We start from the raw sequence: 14,209 nt of genomic DNA, 5'->3' as shown, positions 1-14,209 counted from the left end.
AACTACTCGCCGGTAAATAAAACCCTATTAAACTCCAGAAAAAATAACTAAGAATAAATATTTGCTCCCTGGTAACAATAGTAGTTCTAACAACCGGTACAATGATAAACTTGGTGATATTACAGCCTGTGCAAAGCCTATGTCTCCGAAATGTTTCCGGGTTTTAGCGTTTTTGTTGCCATTTTTTAAATTATAGAATCAATTGTGTAGTTGTGTTGTTTTGTGTATTTTTCTGTATCATGGGTTTTTGGAGTAGTTGTCTATTTGCGTGTGTGGTTTTTTTATTTTTTATTTTTTAGAGTCATTGTGCATATATATTATCATTTTGATTTTGTGTTTTAGGAGTCATGATGTGTGTTTTTGTTGCCATTGTTTCTGTTTCTGGACTCATTTTGTTTATTTTTGCTGTGGATTTCAGTGTTTTTGGGATTTATTTTGTGCATTTACGAACAAAATTAGACCTAGGGCCGTATATGTCTAATCTGAATCTGCATGTTAAACACGGGAATTGTTTGGGAGATATACTTTTCATATTAATTTATTGAATTATTTGGATTGAGCAGATTCTTGTAATCCATTAAAGTATGACACTGAGCTCTTTATGGTCAATAAATAATCCACATCTTTCTCAACACCTTTCAAACTCTAATAAATGACTTTGAACTCCCACGTCTGACGCTGTCAGTCCTTTGTAGTTCCTCACCAGCATCACAGACATAATGAGCTCCGTGCGCGCAGCCGCGTGAAGAGCGCGTGCGGGCGTTCAGAAAGCGGAAGTTACAACAATAAAAGATAAAACGCAAGGAAAATAAAACAAAAGAATGCGAATTTGTGATTTTTATTTCAACTTATGGGACAAGGGCTTCGGAAATTACAAGTAAACAATTATTTCAATCATTATTTGGTTAATTTCTAATGCGTGCTAGAACCTTCTGTTTTTAAAAAATCATGCGAAAAAGTAACTTTAATTTGTGATTATTTATTTAAATAGAAAAAGAGAACAGAAGAAAGAAAGAGTCACAATTTTTAGACTTTTTTTTTTAACCCATTAGTAGGCAAATAGATGAAGGCTTTAAAAATACATAATAATAATAATAATAACAATAATAATAATAATTATAATAATACAAGTTATTAAAATTAAATCTAATTCCCAAGTTTTTTTACATTGTTAATTGCATTTAAAATTTTAAAATGAATGTCATTGAGTATACAATATGTGTAGTTTCTAACTGTATAAATAAATAATAAATAAAGTTGCAAGTTACTTCCTTAGAGCAAGGGTGTCATAATCATTTTGGTTCAGGGACCAAAAATATGAACCAGTTTGATCTCAAGCTCAAGATTAGAAGCATGAAAAACAAGCAATTTTAAACAATGTGCACCTGTTTGCACTTCTAAATATGTATATAATATGTGAAGTACTGACAATATCCAAGTAATAAGTGACAGTCCCTGCTCTGCACTTAAATGTCCTTGATTTTGTGAACAATTTTTACTTAATTTTGAGGATATTTGAGGAGGATTTGAGGGATTTTGGAAAAAATTAAGGATTCTTTCAACAATTTTAGATTTAAAAATGAATGTTATCATGTGATGTAAGCACAGGAAACTTTGCAAATATTGTGGAGGTTCAGTGAATTTGTGTATTTGCAGAAGTGAGATATCTGCAACTGAATTAGCTATTGATTTACATAACGATTCTTGTTTACTTATTCCTGTGGGCAGCATTGGGTGCTTGAAAGTGCTTTTTCTATCTAAAATAACTTCTTTAAAATAGGATAACCAGCGTCTTTGTCAGCATTGAAAGAGTTTTGGCCCACAGTAATTCATTTATCGCTGCTTTGTATTATTTGCAGAATTATTTTTGAAGTCTTTAGCGTATTTTAGCTGATTATCAAAAGAGATGCTAACAGAAAGCTAATACAAGAGGAAGGTTCACTTTTATTAGGTTATTTATTTCAGGCTCAGTAATTGTGATTCACTGTAATTAAAATTTAGTCATTGAGAACGTAATTATAATTGACTTTCTGAGGATAAAAAAATAATCGTAATTTAATTGTAATTGGAAAAAATGCTGGGCATGGGTAATTTAAAATGTAATTGTAACTGAAAAATGTAATTGACCCCACCATGATCTTAGTGCAATTAAATATGTTTTTCTCCATAAAACACTTGATTAAAAAAAAATCAATTTCGACATTTTTTTGAATCGATGCAATAATCGCGCGGTTTAATATCGTTATATATCGCTGAATCGATTATTTTCTTACACCCGTGTGTGTGTGTGTGTGTGTGTGTGTGTGTGTGTGTGTGAGAGAGTGTTTGTTTTGGCTTTTTAAAACAAACAAGGAAAACTCGTTTCTCGTCGACTTTTATTTTGTTGGCCAGGCCCGGATGTAGCAGCAGTAGTGTGGTTAGCACAGTAACGGTGTCGGTTCGCCACATTCTCCAGCAGTCAGTAGTCAGTCAGTCAGTAGTCAAATCAACGGACAGCATCGGTGAACGGGCACTCAGTGCGGATTAACCGAAACAAACGGGCCTCTGTGTGAAGCACATCGATCCCGCTGCCGTGCGGAGAGGTAAGTCCGTCCCGGCCGAACGGAAAAGCTCCGACTGACACAGACACAGACAGGGACAGACAGTGGAGGTTGTTGTAGGAGGGGGCGGCGGCGGCGGCGCTGTGGAGGCTTTCAGTCCATTGTGCTGCTGGAGCTGGGGCCGTCCGTGTGTTGGCTCTGGTACCGGAGGGCTCGGCTGGATCTAACCGTCTGCTAACTCTTCCCACACACCCACAGGCCCGGAGCGAGGGTCCGGGTCCGGGGGCCTCAGCATTCACCCTGGGGGGGAACCGTCTAGATGTTTCCCTTTGCCAAACACTGGGGGCTGGTTAAATGAACGTCTGTAGAGGCATTTAAAGCTATCAGAGGTCACACAATGAAATGCACTTTATCATCTAATCTACTTTTTACTCCTACAATCTGACTACACTGGTTCCATACAGCAGAGGTTTCCAACCATTGGTCGGGACCCCATTTGGGTCGTGAGACACTGGTAGGGGGTTGCCAGATGCCTTCAAGAAACTAAGATTTTTTTCGTTGTTTGTTTTGCTATTTGCTTATTTTTACCTCTTTTCTGCATCTACACCAAACTTGTCATATTTTAACTTATTTTCATCTCTTTTTCTTGCCATATTTTTGCTCCTTTTAATGCATTTTTACTACGTTTTTCCCATTTCTGCCACTTTTCAATCAAATTTCAACACTTTTCCTGCACATTTTTTTCAACTTTCAAAGCATTTTGGCACTTAATGTCGCATATTTCGACCCATTATCGTCTCTTTTAAGTTCCTCTTCACCATATTAATGCCTTTTTTGGCCAGAAACCTTTTCTCTCTGTTTTTGGCCACTCTAAATTACAATTTTGAACCAATTTTTGTGGTTTTTAAAATCCCATTTCACCACCTTTTCTACCATTTTTGGTCCCTTTTACCCCATTTTTATTTCTGATTAAAACAAGGATTTACATCTTTAAGATGCATAATAATCAAAAACTTCCTGGATAACAGTGGATATTATTCAGATGAATAAATAAATGTGGTTATTACAGATTCATAGAACAATGGACCATCATTTTGCTGACTTTATGGATGGACCCCAAAAAGCTCTCCCCTTTATTCCCCCTAATCGATGGCCCTGTCTCCCTCATGGTTTGTTCCCATGACCCAACAACTGGAAACCATCATTTCAATCCTAACCTCATGTAATCCTACATTTATCTGCAAACACAGGACAATCTGCTGTCCTGTTCATTGAATAATTGTGTTCAGTTTACTGTCATCAGTGAGCCTTTATCCTTTCTGTTACACAGTTCCAACCTGACCCAGGAATGTAAATAGGTGTTCACCTTGAGCCTGGCTGCCTTTGTGGGTCTCGGACTACCCAGCCAGCGCGACCTTGCAGGTGTCTTTTATTACAGACACGGGGTGTTGTGACCAGAGGATTTTCAGCCCGGCAGATTCTGAAGTTGAGGAGTAAATGTCTGAAGCCATTAAGCCTGGTAGCTGGGAATAGGAGTCATTTAGTACCAGGAAAGACGTCTTCAAACACACACCTTGTTTGCATGAGGTGTACCTTGTTCCTCCTTTTTAGATTAGATGAAACCTTCCCCACGTCTGCAACAATGTGGTCCACAGCTGTACAAAACACAAAAGCTGCTACAGTCGAATTATTGAATGTTCATGATATAAAGATGGAGAGAAAGTCCACAACCCAAAGAAGCAACACGTGATGATCTGGTAAAGAAAACACCAGTAAACGAAAAAACAAAAAACAGAATTTCATGTTCTGAAATGAAAAAATCAATCTGACCCAGTTTGTTTTCCTTTTTTTTTTTATTAAGAATTGGGCCCTCAACATGAGACAGAATCAATTCTGCATTTTCCTTTTTGTTTTCCTGTGATTAATTGGAAATCTGAGTCAGCTGGACCACAGAGCAATAAACCAAGTCAACCTGATTACTAGACAATCAGCAGCTGTGAGGAAAAAAAGGATGAAGACATTGGCTGTGTTGGAAATGTCCCACTAACATACGACACACACTATAAAGTTAATGAGTATAAACTGTCTACTATTATATAGAATGAGTAGGATGATGAGCATTTCCACTGAAGTTTACTTCAAAGTTTCCCAAGATGCATTTGGAACCTACGCCTCTCCATCTTTAAAGGGGCAGTATTATGTAAAAATCACTTTATAAAGGTTTTGCTACAGTGATATACATTCCTTTAGCCTCATTCAGAGGGCCAAAGTTGAAACTTCTGTTTTCTGTTTTTCATTTCACATTTTGTAAAAATTTAGCTCCAAACAGGACAGTTAGAATGTGAGCTCCTCCCTCTGAAACTACCTCAGAGGTAAAACAAACACTGCAGTTTAATTAGAATATACATTATACTTTATTGTCATATGTAAACCTACATACACAGAATACATTCTCTGCATTTAACCCCTCCATGAGGAGCTGTGGGCAGCCATGGGTAAGGGACTGATCAGCATCCCACAGTGATGGGCCAGGGAGATTAGAACCAGTGACCCTATGATTACAAGCCTGCTTCCTTAACCACTAGTCCCTTTATCCAAAGACAATGTATTTACTTTCAGTATATAGATAATCTAGTATATACATTATCCAAAGTGCAGTAAGATTGCTCACAATTAGTTCCACTTTTAGTAGCCGTTATACCGTCTCGTATTGCCTTTGACATGATCTGATGTGTTTGTGACCCAATGCAACGCAGCAGTTAGACAAAACAAATGATTATCACCTTAAATTGACTATTCCTGTGTTTAGAAGAAGTGAGGATCACAAGAAAGTGACTTAGCAGCTTAACACTCCGGTGAGTGTTTGAAACAGCTGACACACATTCTCCGCTGCTGATGTGATAAACACACACCGTGGAGCAGTGTTTGTCGGACTCACAATCACAATGGTCGCTTAAATAACCATGTTTTTACTGTAATGTGCAGTTGTGGTCTGAAAACAATAACAAGTGTGTGGATAGCAAAATAAAATCACTATGATGATCACTGATCACCCTCTACAGGAGCGAGGCATGAAGTCTGCGTCTACAGATACGCTCACTCATGCATATGCAGGAAGGCCTAAAAACAGCCTGTTTTCAGAAGGGTCATGAAATTCACTTTTCAGAGGCTAAAACTCCAAAAAACATGCGAGTTTGGGAAAATAAACCTCAAATACTATGTTGTTGGGGTTCTTAGAACAAATGGAGATGGGTGAAAAATAGCATCATAATTGACCTTTAAAAGTTCTAAGAACATTTTAAGTGAGAAATTGACCATGAATATCAACATGTGCTCATTTATTTCATAAAACTCGCATATAAACATTTGATTCTGACATTTCGCAGATTCCATATTGTCTGCCATTATGCTACTGATGAAACCTCCGGTTAACTTCAAAATCAGGAGCCCTATTTTAAAAAGCATTAGAAAACTAATGGAAGGCAAGAAGTGATGCTTTTGTTTTGAAAAGGAGATGTTTGATTTTTAGCTTGAAGCCGGTCCCAGGACAACTTTACATTCCGCTCGCAATGCATCATGGGACGATTGAGTATGACTCGTGTGCCCACTGTGCACACTTAAAAAATGTCCCCATACATACATACATATGGACATTTGTCACGTACTCACATTTTCCATACTATCTTATGTGTTATATGAACGCACTACATTTAATTGTAAGGTGAGAGAGAGAGAGAGAGAGAGAGAGAGAGAGAGAGAGAGAGAGAGAGAGAGAGAGAGAGAGAGAGAGAGAGAGAGAGAGAGAGAGAGAGAGAGAGAGAGAGAGAGAGAGAGAGAGAGAGAGAGAGAGAGAGAGAGAGAGAGAGAGAGAGAGAGAGAGAGAGAGAGAGAGAGAGAGAGAGAGAGAGAGAGAGACTACAGTATCTCGGTCCAGTTACAGAATGAATCCTGCTTCACTGCAAAAATAGTTCCGGAAAGGTTTCAGGAGCACAATAATGAGATCACTAACAGGGCTTGACCTTCAAATCCCTTCCCTCTCAATCCAATGGAGCATCTGTTACAGACACATGTGATCCACAGAGCTGAAGGATCTGCTTCTGTCTTTTTCCTTTTTTTCTGAAACAATACAAGGAACCTCTCCATGATCTTTAAAAAAAACAGATGGAAAAAGCAGAGTTCACTGACTGAAAGAGAAAAAGCAATGTGTCAACATTAGCTCAGGATTCAATGGTTGGTAGTAGTGTCTGAAAATGAAATGGAAATATGGTAGCTCTATGACGCAGACTAAACCCTCTCACTTACATGTTTTAAAACCATATATAAAAATCCACTAAACTCCTTTCAGTTTGAATACATAGTAATCATATTTTGGAGAAAAAAACTGATTAGTCTGCACATTTCTTTATCACCATGCACATTTTAACAAAAATATATTAATATATATTTTTTAAAACATTTAAAATAAAAATATAAGAAAAGTTTTCAAATCATAAATACAGTGAAAAATAGAGGGGACTTTCTTTTTTGTCTTGCGGTTGTCTTCTCACTTTTTTACTTTTCTCACTTCAGAAAGCCCAGATGTAGTCACAGCTGCACACCTCAAACTAATAGACAGGGTCCCCACGTTCATGAAATTCCTGGAAACGTTATGGATTTTGAAAAACTCGATTTTTTCAGTCTTAAAAACTCAAGGAATAATTGAACTGTTTTCGAAAGACTTTGGAAATATAGCCTTGTTTAATTTAATGTTTAAAATTCTCAAAGTTAAAGTGCTGCATGCCGGCAGCATCATTTTGAGCGGGAATCTCGCAAATTCAATCTCAGCCTGATTTATGAAACTGTGCGTAGGTAACATCACTTCAGCTGGCATATCCTAAAATCCAGGAAATGCACACGCAAATAAAGATCTTAGCGCTTCAGAACTAAATCTAAGGAAATTTGGTAAAATATTTTGGAAAAGTTTTGAAAAAGTGTGAGAATGTCGGGTTTGGGCTTAATTTCAATCGTTGTACCACGTGCTCGGACTGGGTTTGGAGGCTCCGCGGTAAATGAACAGTCAGGTGATATTTTGATTAGCGCGAGAAATACACACAAATGGACGCTGACAGGTTGTGAGCGGTCACATGAGCAGCTCGTTTAGCTGTGTGTGTTACAGCAGTGTTAGCACATGCTTTACAGCAGCAGTAAACCTCTACGTAGCGTCTGTAGCATCACATCAAGCTGTTTGTCATGTTTACAGTTGGCTACAGTGAGTAGCAAATAAAACTGAGTTAGGAAAGAAACTCACCTTGGATCTTTCTACATGTGAACACAGATGTGAATAGTGTCTGCTTAAAGAAACATCAGCTTCATTTGGGTCAGACGGGTTCAGGCTTGTTCTGTCGGTCCCTGGATGGATCGGGTCTTCTTTTTTTGGCCGGATTAAAGTTCTAACAGTGGCTAATAATGGCCACGGTTACATGATGTTTTTTTAAAATTCGAAATTAGTTATTATGAATTAAATTATTCAGGGCGGCAGTGACTCAGTCCGTAGGGACATGGGTTGGGAACCGGAGGGTCGCCTGTTCAAGTCCCAGTATGGACCAAAAAACAGAAGTTGTTCTGGTAGCTGGGGAGGTGCCAGGGCACTTCTCAAGCACTGCCGAGGTGCCCTTGAGCAAGGCACCGACCCCCAACACTGCTCCCTTCATTGTAAAGCGACTTTGAGTACCCAGAAAAGCGCTATATATAATAATATAATATAATAATAAAAGAATTAAAGTATTCTGCTTCGGGTTTACATGGAAATAGTAATTCCAAATTGAGGTTTACATGGAAAACAGGTTTATTTGGCTTTCGTTAATTCCGCTTTAGGTCTGGGATTTGGGAAGGGTTCTCATTGGACGGGGCCAACGTGATGTATTCACGTCTTTCGGGAAAAAACATAACAAACCTATTATTGTCTGCTGTTTTCACTTTTATTTTTATTGTAGTTTTGAAGCAGCAGCTCAACAATAACATACGGTTTCACTTTGATCAGCTGAGGAGGAGAAGAAGATAAGAACTAATCAATGGTAAATAAAGCCCAGTAAAACTCCAGAAAACAATAACCAGGAATAAATATTTGCTCCCTGATAAAGATATTAGCTCTAACAACAGGTAAAATGATAAACTTGGTGATATAACAGCCTGTGCATTAGGGGTGGGAACCTCTGGGTACCTCACGATATGATACGATATGTGATACAAAGCTCACGGTAACAATTATCTCACGATATGAAGATACTGCAATTATCGATATATTGGTCAGAAATCAACCTACCATAATCTATGACATAACAAGAAAAAAAAGATTAAGTGAAAAAATAAAATTTTTATTTTATATCTCTGAAAGACAATGAATTGAAAAAGTGTCATATGACCAGTGACACTATTTTAGTGCAACATTTCTGTAAATAAGTATCAACATACCAATGTAAACGAATAAGTATAAAAAAAAAATAGTCTTTATTACCAGTGACACCATTATAGTGCAATATTCCAGTAAACAATATATTGGTTCCTTCAACAAACAGTGACAACATTTATGTGAAGACGTACCTGCACATTTTAGTGAAAAAGCAGAAAAGGTTTTGAAAATAATAAAATAAATCTTAAATAAAAAAATAAATACTTAGCACGAGCATATCGATAATTGTTTGTGTGAAAAAATCTTGATATCGTCACACATGCATGCAGTACTAGCCGAGCATGCGCAGAACGACCAGAATAAAACGTTTACAAGATAAATTAATGATTTAATGCAGAATTAAATTTGCATTCAGAATTAAGTAGAGCTAGGCAAAAAATCGATTTAATCGATTAATCGAATTTGTACGTAAAAACGATTTTTATTTTGCAAATTTGAGTTTAAAAAAAAAATTATAATAAATTGAATTTTTTTTTTCCCGTCACTAGTTTTTTTGGACCCTTTGAGTAAGCTATGTGTGTGTCACATGTTTAATTTTTTATTTGCACTATGTGCTGAGATGCTAAGGGAAGAGTTTATTATTTTTTTAATTGTAATTCATTTTTTTAAATTGTAATTCATTTTTTTAACTGTAGTTATCTGATTTCTTAATCAGAACATTTAAGCTACTGTGAAGTTGCTGTTGCACTTTTGTTTAAACCTGGGTTAAAGCTTGAAATTGTTGAATGACAGAGCCTCATTCTTCTATGCATTTTAACTCTTGAGGACAATCACAGCAATAAAGTTGCACTTTTGACAATATATATGATGTCTGTAGTCATTCTTAAGTGCATTAAAAAAAAAAAAGAAAATCGAATCAAAACTCAAATTTTTCTTGAAAAAAATCTGAGATTTTTTTTAAAGGCAAAATCGCCCAGCCCCAGAATTAAGTGTTTACAAGGTCAGTTTAAAGAGGATTTAACTTTTATTCTGAATTAAAGGGGAATTAAAGCTCTCATGTAAACGTGGCCAATGTGGCTAACAGACATGCCAAATTTCTCACGATATAATCTTGCCTAATTTCAGCGTAACAAGTCATCTGACTCATATAAATTACAAAAATAATAACAGTAGTTCATTTAAATTCTATTTAGCATGTTTAACAGCCTGTAAAGTCATCTAAAAAGGTAAAAATGATGAATGGACATGGGTAAACTCAGCTGACGTGGAAATGAGTATACTTTGAAGAAATGGAATTTAGGACAATTTGAAATGGAAAAAGTCCCTAAATAAGATTCTTCTGGCAGTGTGAACAGAGCACTATTAACTATTTTTGATTTTTCTGAAATAATAAGTGATCTGTTGACACTCATTCACTCACATTTGTATTTAACATGAATGTTGGGATGTTTGGTAAATGGACTTGATTTATATAGCGCTTTATCCCCACACTGAAGCAGTCTCAAAGTGCTTTACATAACAGCTCATTCACCCAATCACTCTCACATTCACACACCAATAGGACAGGACTGCCATGCAAGGCGCTAGTCCTTAAAATCGTCTCATTTTAAACAAAATGAGACGATTTCCAATGATGCAGAAAAGATTTGGACTCAGCCATGTGGATTCACCAGCCAACATGTCTGTTTTATTATGACTAGCATTATTAGCATGGCTTATTTTAAACATTTGTTTGCCCAGCACTCAATCAAAATTTGATCCTTTTTATTCTTCTATTGATCCATAAATTGTTCTCAGTCTATTTGAGGCTTTGAGTTGTTCATTGATTCATCAGCTTTAGCTGCTTTATCTACAGCTGCATTTTTACAGTGTTGAGTCTCTCTCTGCTGACTTTTATTGAATACAGCGCGCTGCGTAAAATGAAGCTCTGAGGCATTCGTAGCGTCCTTGATTACCTATTATTCCTGTTCAGTGTTTATCCCATCGATTGGTGTGAGGTTCCCTGTTGGACAGATGGAGCTAATCATTGTGTGTTTTTTTCTCTCTCCACAGCGTGACTCCATCGCTGCCTGTGTGTGTATGTGTGTGTGAGTGTGTAGCGTCAGGATGTCCAGCGAAGTTCAGCCGAGGCCAGACGACAGCCCAAACACCAGCGGGGGCAGCTCAGACACTGAGCAGAGGGAGGCGGCCCCTCCGGAGCAGCCGGGCCCCGAGCATCAGACCCAGCCCAAGAAGAAAGAAGCCAAGATCTCCAGCAAGACGGCCGCCAAGCTCTCCACCAGCGCCAAGAGGTACCCGCTGCTCCCCCCCTGCTTTCAGTTGCTATGGAAGCCGCCCCACATATTCTCTGCTGTTCCACCTTCTTCGCTCAGCTGGTTGTTTCCTCCAGCCCCCACCCCCTACTCCCCAAATAACTTCCAGTTCAGCGAAACAAACACGGATACACACATTTAATTGTCACCCTGAATAAGGCGTGCATGAGCACCTCCCGCTGCGTTGTTTCTATGGTAACAGTAATTGTCTTGTTTTGAAATTCTAAAAATCTCCTTGATGATACTAAAAAGCGGCTGTAGACAACAATTTTTTTTCATTGGATGAAGAAACGGTTTAGGCTTCATAGATCAATACATCAAAGATCATTTGCTCCAACAAAAACGAAAGACGTAAGAAGAATTGCTGCTTGAAAGGTTTTTTTGATCTTCACTGTAAACATTGTTATTGACATTGTCAGAAAAGTTTGATGCATTGCATTGTGTGACGTGGAGTCTTGTAGACCAGGAGTTCTCAACCTTGGGTTCGGGACCCCATTTGGGGTTGCAAGACACTGGGAGGAGGTCGCCAGATACCTTCAAGAAACTAAGATTTTTTTTAAACAATTTGAGCACATTTTTGCTTACCGTATTTTCAACCTTTTTCTGCAACTACACCAAACTTGCCATATTTTTGCTTCTTTTAATGCATTTTTGCTACATTACTCCCATTTCTGCCACTTCTCTATCAAATTTCAATGCCTTTTCTACACATTTTTCCACTTTCGAGACATTTTCAGCACTTATAAACCCTTTCCACCACTTTTCTTACCTAATGTCAAATTGATCCATTATTGTCACTTTTAAACTTTTTTCACCATATTTCATCCTTATTTTGGTCAATTTTACCACGTTCACGATTTGTCATGGCCATTATTTGCCAATTTAAATGGTAAATGGTAAATGGACTTGATTTATATAGCGCTTTATCACCACACTGAAGCAGTCTCAAAGCGCTTTACATATCAGCTCATTCACCCATTCACTCTCACTTTCACACACCAGTGGGACAGGACTGCCATGCAAGGCGTTAGTCGACCACTGGGAGCAACTTAGGGTTCAGTGTCTTGCCCAAGGATACTTCGACACATAGTCAGGTACTGGGATCGAACCCCCAACCTCTCAATCAGAAGACGACCCACTACCACCTGAACTGTTTCACCCACTGTTAAGCCAATATTGACACTTTTTACCACTTTTTCTGTTTGTTTCTTGCAACTCAACTTTTAACCAATTTTTTTGTCACTTTTAACTCATTTTATTTCTCATTAAAACAAGAATTTTCAAGTTTAAGATGACTATATACTGAGGCCCAAATAATAATATTAAACTTCCTGGATATTATTCAGATGAATAAATAAATAGTGGGGGTCTTCGGGCTCTGACACCTTTATCTTGGGGGTCGCGGGCTAAAAAGGTTGAGAATCACTACTGTCGACGGATGCATGGAAGTGCTTTTATTTCAATTTTAATGTGATTTCTTTTGTTTGACCCAAAGTGACTTCCCATTACATGTCTGGTGTTTTTACTGAAAGTTGCTGCAATGTAATAGCTGTGTTTATTTTGGGGTTTACGTGGAAAGATCGGAATCCGACCAAAATGTAACGTGTCTCTTAGTGAGGTGATATCACAGGGAATACTGGGAACAAACTAGAACAAAAATGGAGTCGAGCTTATCACTGTCATTCTTGTTTGGAAAGGAAATCACATTAAGAATGAAGTAAAAACACTAATTGTCATCCATCTGCAGGAGTCCACATCCCACAATGCAATGCACCAAACTTTTCCAACAATGTCAATAACAGTGTTTACAGTGGATATTTTTAGAAAATTTTTTTTATTAGCAATTCAACCTTTTACATCTTTTTTTGAGCAAAATATCTTTCATTTATTGATCTATGGGGCCTACACTGTATTTATTTAAAAAAAAAAAAAAAAAAAAAGAGCCGCTTTAAATTAAATAACATTATTACTCCTTCAATCACTAATATTTTACTTTCTAAAGAACTGCACCCTGTAAAATACTAAATGACACTTTTATTATCAAACTGTAAAATGAGTAGTCAGACTGTAATATCTCCCATGTATAATCTGATCAATGACTCAGGGGACGCACACCCACGAGTAAACGCACCAGATATTCAGGAAAAGGAAAGGCTGCCTTTCAGTGGTGTCAGGTTTCACTCTGATCCCACCTGGACTGTTTTCTCCTTTTTACAGTTCTGTTACACTTAATCAGCTGAAGACAAACTGAAACTGAATACGCTGGTGTGATGATGATGATGATGACACAAGGAATCAGCGCTGGTTTTCTTATTATAGTGCACTAGCTGTGCTTGAGGATGAGTGTATTTGCTGAACTACCATCAGTCAAAGAAACTAACCAAGAAAATGTCACAGTGTGCTTTCATGCACACAGCTATCGAGCTATGCTCACATCAGAGTGTGACCAGCTGTGCTGCTTTCTGTGTGTGTTAGCAGCTGCTTTTTAGAGTCATAGTGCAGATATTCAGTCGTACTATGGCAAGCCATTTTAACATTTAATAAATCCATTAGCATCAGCATTTGGAGCAAAGACATACTTCCTGACTGTAGCATCGCAAAACCTGCTGTTGCTTATAGTCCATATTCACAGGTGCACAGCGGGGGTGGGGCACACACATTCACGCTTCTGTGTCCACCACCGCCCTGAAATGGACAGAAGTATCTGGTATGAAAGTGAAAGTAAACAGGAGACATCGTTCTGTTATAGGAGTAGAACTCTCACTTTTTTTCTATTTTGAGTTAAACAAAAGAAAAGGAGTTGAAGTTTTTCATTTTTTCCTTTTTGTTTAAGGTTAATTGTACTTCGAACAAGTTTGCTAATTTGCTTACATAAATTTGAAAAAAAAAAACGTTAAAAATACCCTGACTTAAATTGTTTTATCCTTTTTTTGACTTTGGGCTGTGTTTTTAAATTGGTGAATTGGTTG

At 37.6% G+C, this 14,209-nt stretch overlaps 1 protein-coding gene across 1 annotated transcript in view; it reads left to right on the top strand.

The window, feature by feature from the left end:
* Positions 1–2,392: 2,392 nt before the first annotated feature.
* LOC114472062 (ubiquitin-conjugating enzyme E2 E2-like) overlaps positions 2,393–14,209 on the top strand; it is a 90,719-nt gene continuing 78,902 nt past the window's right edge. Inside the window, exons 1-2 of the mRNA XM_028461136.1 lie at positions 2,393–2,582; positions 10,981–11,219. Coding sequence (XP_028316937.1) covers positions 11,035–11,219 — 185 coding nt within the window. The 5' untranslated portion in view covers positions 2,393–2,582; positions 10,981–11,034. The remainder of the gene's footprint in view (positions 2,583–10,980; positions 11,220–14,209) is intronic.

The sequence above is a fragment of the Gouania willdenowi genome, chromosome 11 (assembly GCF_900634775.1).
Source record: "Gouania willdenowi chromosome 11, fGouWil2.1, whole genome shotgun sequence".
Taxonomy (NCBI): Eukaryota; Metazoa; Chordata; class Actinopteri; order Blenniiformes; family Gobiesocidae; genus Gouania; species Gouania willdenowi.
This window is presented reverse-complemented; position numbering and strand designations above follow the sequence as displayed.